Raw genomic sequence first — 6,745 nt, 5'->3', positions numbered from 1 at the left:
GCTGGGTGTGGTTGTGTTACAGGGTCACCTGCCCCACTAGGGCCCAGGCTGAGATCCCAGCAGATTCCACAGGCCCCTGAGCTGCCATCAGATGGACTTTCAGCCTCGGTCCCTATGGGGGTTGGGGAGGCACTGGGTTATTGCCCTGGGGGAGCTGCTGGGGGAGGGAGGAGATTTACCTGCTCACAGACAATTGTAACAGTTATAAATCTTCAACATTTTGAATTTCAGTGTCTAGTGTCATTAAATAGTTCTGGTCTGACCAAAATATTGTCTGATCCCCCCATAATTCCCCACAACCATGAACATTTTAATTGGAATGAAATGCTTAAAACCCAGATTGTTGTGCAACTGTGAAAGTTTAAATCAATAAATATAAAAATTGCTTAAAATAAGCATTATCTGTCAAAATTATATAGCATTAAAAAAAATTCCACCAAGTCTGACTATCACTCCTAACACACACTGACTGGAGGCCAGGAGCCCTTTGGGGTTTTAAGTACAGGCTAATTTCACTGAAAGTTTCCTGTCACAGGTGTGACTGTACATTTTTTCACTAAAGCCTCCAGGGGTGAAATTGGTTGGGTCCTTCCTGCTCAGCAAACAACAGGAGTCATTTTTAGGAAAGGAAACACCCCCTTGCTGCTGCAGGCGGGGCATAGTGTGAATTCAGGAAATTGGAACTAAGCCTGTTACAAACTGCTCAGAGGGAGCCATGGCTGCAGAGAACCCCGTGGAAAGTCTCCAGGAGGAAGCTACATGTCCCGTTTGTCTGGAGTATTTCACAGAACCTGTCACTCTGGAGTGTGGGCACAATTTCTGCCGAGCCTGCATCAGCCAGTGCTGGGAGGGATCCGATACAGCTGCCTCCTGCCCTCAGTGCAGAGAAACTGTGCAACAGAGAAACCTCAGGCCCAACAGGCAGCTGGCAAATATGGTAGAAATCGCCAAGCGGCTGAATTTACAAGCAGCACAGGGAGCAGGAGGGGATGGGGTGTGTGGGGAACACCAGGAGGCTCTGAAACTGTTCTGTGAAGAGGATGAAACCCCCATCTGTGTGGTGTGCGACAGATCCCGGGCTCACCGTGCTCACACGGTGATTCCCATACAGGAGGCTGCCCAGGAGCACAAGGTACCGAGTTGCTGTCCAGGCCATAGGTGCTGACTTTACCCGGCGCCGATGGGAGCTCGTGCCCTCTCCCTGCACCTGGCCATGCCCAACTCTGCCCCTTCCCTGACCCCATTCCAACCCCTTCCCCAAATCTCCAGCTCCGCCTCCTCCCCCGGGCGTGCCGCATTTCTCCTCCTCGCCCCTCCCTCCCAGGGGAGGAGGCAGAGCGGCGGTGAGCTGGGGCGCGGGGAGGGCCGCAGGAAGTAACAGGTTTTTTTGCAGCAAGCCTGGGAGGGAGGAGGTGAGCTGGGGTGAGGTGGGGAGGTGCTGGTGGGTGCAAAGTACCCACCAATTTTTCCCCGTCGGTGCTCCAGCCCCGGACCACCCACGTAGTCAGCGCCTATAGTCCAGTCTAATGGGTAATAACTCTGGATGTTAATTACAGGTTAATGGTGTAACTGTGTCATTCAGCTGTGTGTAGCCTTCATTGCATGAAAGCTGATAGGGGTGTTACAAGCTGTGGCTGGTATTCCGGGTTGTATCACAGTGTTTATTGTTATTTGCATCCCCTACAGACCCCAGATGAGATCTGATATCAATTGTGGAGGACCTTACACAAAACCCAGGGAGGGACAATCCCTGCCCCGAGCCATTTAGAGTCTAACTGGACAAGACAGACAAAGGGTGGGAGGGGAAACTGAGGCGCAGTGAGGGGAAGTGACTTGTCCAAGGTGACTTAGCAGATCAGTGGCAGAGCTGGATATAAAAACCTGGTTTTCCAAGGCCCAGTTCAGTGCCCCAACCACTAGCTACTCTGCCCCTTTCAGCAGAACTGAGCAGTGATGAAGTGCAGACAGTAGGAGGAAAAGACTCCGTGATACAGGTCCTAGGCCCAGCAGGAGAGGAGGTTTCCCACTGGGATTGTGAATTCCTGTGCTGCTCCATGAGGGGTTAAACTCAGATGCTGCCGGCCTGCACTAGAGATCACTGGGCTAACGCTGTGTGGGACCCCGAGCACCTTGAGTCCACACCCACAATGGCTCCAAACTGCGCAGCTCCATGCCACATGCCACTGGGATTAGACTTATCTTCAGCAAAACTAACCCCTGGGCAGTACGGCCCTGTGTCAGTCTGACCTGTTCTCGTGTGTTCATGGGCAAGGACCAGCCAAAGTGGTTCCATTATTCCCACCAGGCAGCCTTTTGAAATCTCCCAAAATCCAGTGCTTCCGGGACCTTTGCTGGGGACGGTGGGGTAGCTACCCAGATGCCATTGGCACAGAAAGGGGCTAGGACAGCACTAGGGCAAAGCCCAGCTGCTAATAACACAAATCAACACATCTAATGGGGTTTACCCTAGTCCCTAGATCAGTGCTGTCCAACCCGTCCAATCCCCAGGGGTACAGAGTGGAAAGTCAATGGACTTGGACTCGTTTGAGCATCCCAGCCTATATGGCTGCCCCGGCCACCTCTGGGATTGGCATTACTGTTTGTTAAATCTTCTCAAAAACAGCTTTATAGATTCACTGCCATGGAACACCAGTTTTCCAGAGGTTCAATTCAATGGAGAAAGTGGACGTAATAACTTCAAACCATCTGAATACAAAACACGCCCAATTTCCATGAATAAGGTTTCATTTCCTTGTTGTCTCTGATGTCCTACTTCTAGAAAGACCCACTGATGTACACAGTATTGTTGTAACTGTGTTGGTCCTGGGATATTAGAGAAACAAGGGAGGTGAAGTAATATCTGCTCATGCCAGGTTCTGTGGGTGAACAACAAGCTTTCAAGTTTACACAGAACTCTTCTTCAGGCCCAGGAAAGAGTATGTTCCCCAAAGTTGAGTTGTGTGTAACTCTATTACCAACAGGAGCTGGGCCAGCAGAAGATATTGCCTTACCCACCTGACCTAGTCTATTTAGGAAGACCGACTGTTGAATTTTGGAGGAAAAAACACCCCTCCACCCCCTACAACCCTCAAAATAAACCCACCAAATCATTTCTGTTTGTCAGGAAAAAAATACAAGCCCATTTGAAGACTCTGAGGGAAGAGAGAGAAAAGCTGCTGGGATTTAAAGTGACTGGAGAGAAGAGAAGCCAGGAGTATCTGGTAGGTGCCTATTGTTCTTCACCTGCTTGGACATGGAGGTGGTAGGGATGTTTATTGGTAGATTTCTCTGTGGCCTTGTGTGTGTTTCTCCATGATCATGGGATACTCTCTCTCTCTGTGTGTGTGTGTGTGTGTGTGTGTACAGGTGTGCATATCACAAATGTTCTCTCCCTGGAGAAGGACAACGGTGTCTTCTGCAGGATTTAAGATGCATTTTAATTAATGAACCAATTACTACGCCTTGTGGCTTTCACAACATTTCTCCCAAACTGCACTGATTATATCCCAGTAGACATGGAGACAGCCCTTTCAGAGAGATTGGGGCCAAATGGGAAGCTGTAAGAAAATCCTCTCCCTTGTGACCACAATGTATAGTCAAGTGTCAGGATGTGAAGAATGGTGGGTTTTGAACCTAAGTCCACAGAGACTGTCATTACAACCCAACCGCTCTCCAGAGCCAGCAGGGGAGGGGCTAGTGGAACTCCGGCCCACCAGAGAATCTGCCGACGAAGCTCCTGATTGGAGCAGACGTTCAGATGCATGACTTATGCCAGCAGGAGTCATTGGAAGTTGTCCAAACAACTGAGTGAACTCCCGATCTGCTGCTGGACTGGACCCTGACTGGCTTGGCCCTGGCGTTGTTCCCGGCTCAGGTTTGACCTGTAGTACTGCTATCTGACTCCGGCTTGACCCTTCGTGTGGCTGCATGACTCGGACTCCAGTCCTGATCCCCCGTGTGACTCCAGACACTGATTCTGGCTCAGCCTTTGGTATGACTCCTGAGCTTGACTGTAGCCCCAACACTTGGTGAGATCCTGACTTTGACTCCAGCTCTGACTTTGTGTAAGTGGGGGAATGGTCCCGCTATTGTGGGGAACTTTCCTGGCTTCTGCACTACCCCGGTGAAATGGGCTAGCGAAAGGATCCGAGTCCTCGCTCCCACTTCCTTTACCCAGAGACCTCACTGCCCTCGAGGACTCTCCTTCCACTCTCCTGTCTGGCAGAGTCCTCGTAACCCCGACAAGGCTGGGCCCAGGATTCCTGGGGGGCTCGACCCCCAACCCTGCTGTGGTCACCCAGGACAGTGGCTAGGGTGTCCCCACTCTGGGGTACTCTCTCTGCACTGGGCACCTACCTGACCTGCTGATCATTGAATACAATTTAAAGCAAATACAAGTTGTTTCATTAACAATTAATTTAATAAAAGAATAAGGAAAAATGGGAAAAGTTAAAGGAAAACACATCACCCTGCTCTATGGCAGGGAACATCACAAACAGTGTCTCTGGAACGTCAGGGCAGTTCACAGTCTGTTCCTTGTAAGTCCCAGGCTCCTTCTCAGGCCCTGGCCGTGCTGCAGAGATGCTGTGGGTTGGGCACTTGCTCTGGTGGTGGCCACACGCTCTCAGGCTCTAGGTGGCAGGACCCTTCTTCCCAGCGTTGCCCCCACCCTGTCAGGGTTACGATCCCCCTCCAAGTCTGGCCTGCAGAGCCTCTTGGCTGATGTGTCTCCCTGTGCTGGGCCCACTGCCCAGGGTCCCCCTCACTCTCCCCAGCTGCTCACCGCACCCAGCTCCGGACGGCTCCAGCTCCAGTCCCAGCTCCAGCTCCACACTCCCTCAGCATGGCTGCTGCTGCTGCTGCTCTGCCTCCAGCTCCCTGGGCTGCTTCTCTGGCCCCTCTGGCTCTGGTTGCTACAGCTCTGCTCCCAGGGCAGGTCTGCTCTGCAGGCTGCTTCTGTAGGATTACCATACATCCGGATTTTCCCGGACATGTCCGTCTTTTTGGTCCTCAAATCCCCGTCTGGGAAGAAATCCCAAAAAGCCGGAAATGTCTGGGAAAATAGGGAGGGAGGGGTCATGGGGCTTGGGTCCGGGCAGGAGCCGCTGGGGCCAGAGCCGCTGGGGCTGGTGATGCTCGGCCGCCAGCCAGGGGTGCTTGGCCAGGGCCAGTGCCGGTGCCAGGCCGGACTGGAGCCGCTCGGCCAGAACCAGGGCCCGAGCCGAGCTGGGTCGGAGCCGCTGGGACCAGGGCCGGGGGTGCCCGAGCTGCTGGGGCCGGCAGTGCTCGGCTGGAGCCGCTCGGCCAGAACTGGGACTGGGGCCGGCGGTGCCCGGGCTGCTGGGGCCGGCGGTGCTCGGCCAGGGCCGGTGCCGGGCCAGAGCCGCCGGCTGGCAGTGCTCGGCCGCCGGCCGGCGGTGCTCGGCAAGGGCCAGTGCTGGGCTGGAGTCGCTCGGCCGGAACCGAGGCCCGAGCCAAGCTGGGCCGGAGCTGCCGGGGCCCGGGCGGGCCAGAGCTGCTCGGCCGGAACCAGGGCCGGCGCCCCAGGGCCTGAGCCGAGCTGGGCGGGAGACGCCGTGGCCGGCCGGCTGCCGGAGGGAACTGCTAGGCTCGGGGGGCCGGACTGGGCCACGCCTCCTCGCGCCCCGCCACCGCCCCAGCCCCAGCGCCAGCCACAGCCCCAGCCCCAGCTTACCTGCTGCCTCCCTGTTTCAGGCTTCCCGCAAACATTTGATTCGCGGGAAGCAGGGGAGGGAGAGGAGCAGGGGGGCAGAGCGTTCCGGGGAGCGGGGGAGTTGTGACGGGGTAGGGGCAGAGTTGGGGCGGGGCCAGGGCCCAGTGGAGTGTCCTCCTTTTTTTAAATTGAAATATGGTAACCTTAGCTTCTGTGACTCTGCTCCCAGCTCTGACCTGCTTCCTGGGCTGCTTGTCTGGCCCCTCTGGCTCTGGTTGCTGCAGCTCTCCTCCCAGGGCAGCTCTGCTCTCTCTGGGCCGTGTTCTGGCTTTGGGGCTGCAGCTCTGCTCCCAGCAGCTTATCTTGGGCCCCTGCTCACTCCTTAGCTCGGCCCCCCTCTGTCTGACCCAGGCAATTCCAGCTCACACAGAGGACGGAACCCCCCCTGGCCTCCTGACTCCCCGATTAGCCTCCCCACCTTGTCAGTCAGGCTGATCTGGAGCATTGGCCTCTCCCCATTGTGCTGGGAGTTAGCCAACCAAAACACCCCCACTGAATGTTAGTAAGGGGGCAACAGTCCCCTTACTTTTGGCTGTAGTTCCTGACGGCTCATGTCCTGGTCTCTACACAGATGGGTTAGAGATTGTAAAGAAACTCTCTCGTAAGACTGTATGAAAGGTCATCAGGCTCTGTCCATGTTTCTGACCAGCCCTTTCCTTATTTCTTACAGAAACAGACCAAAACCGAGAGGCAGAAGATTGTGTCTGAATTTCAGCAACTGCGGCAGTTCCTGGTGGAACAAGAGCGACTCCTGCTGGCCCAGCTGGACAAGCTTAATGAGGAGATTGTGAAGATACAGAATGAAAATGTCAGTAAACTCTCTGAGCAGATTTCCCATCTCAGTGAGCTGATCAGTGAGCTGGAGGGGAAGTGTCAGAAGCCAGCAAGTGAATTCCTGCAGGTGAGACTGAGCTGGAAACATCCCAAATCCCAGCACAGGGACAGGACAGCTCCTGAATTGTGGGCATAGGTGCTGACTCCGTGGGTGCTCCGGGGCTGGAGCACACACGG

At 54.8% G+C, this 6,745-nt stretch overlaps 1 protein-coding gene and 1 long non-coding RNA gene across 2 annotated transcripts; both read left to right on the top strand.

The window, feature by feature from the left end:
- The first annotated feature begins 482 nt into the window (after positions 1 to 482).
- Positions 483 to 1,738, top strand: LOC117887012 (zinc finger protein RFP-like). The gene is made up of 2 exons (XM_034789246.1): positions 483 to 1,132; positions 1,687 to 1,738. Exons 1-2 carry the CDS (start codon positions 716 to 718, stop codon positions 1,702 to 1,704), a joined length of 435 nt encoding a protein of 144 aa, XP_034645137.1. The 5' UTR covers positions 483 to 715; the 3' UTR covers positions 1,705 to 1,738.
- Positions 1,739 to 3,121: 1,383 nt separating this feature from the next.
- LOC117887034 lies at positions 3,122 to 6,534 on the top strand. The gene is made up of 3 exons (XR_004648114.1): positions 3,122 to 3,221; positions 3,875 to 4,064; positions 6,405 to 6,534. It is a non-coding gene; the product is annotated as an uncharacterized LOC117887034 (long non-coding RNA).
- The last annotated feature ends 211 nt before the right edge of the window (positions 6,535 to 6,745 follow it).

This window comes from Trachemys scripta, chromosome 14 (assembly GCF_013100865.1).
Source record: "Trachemys scripta elegans isolate TJP31775 chromosome 14, CAS_Tse_1.0, whole genome shotgun sequence".
Lineage (NCBI taxonomy): Eukaryota > Metazoa > Chordata > Testudines > Emydidae > Trachemys > Trachemys scripta.
This window is presented reverse-complemented; position numbering and strand designations above follow the sequence as displayed.

Coding starts and splice junctions, on each gene's coding strand:
- LOC117887012 (XM_034789246.1), top strand. CDS start 716: ATGGCTGCAGAGAACCCCGTGGAAAGTCTCCAGGAGGAAGCTACATGT.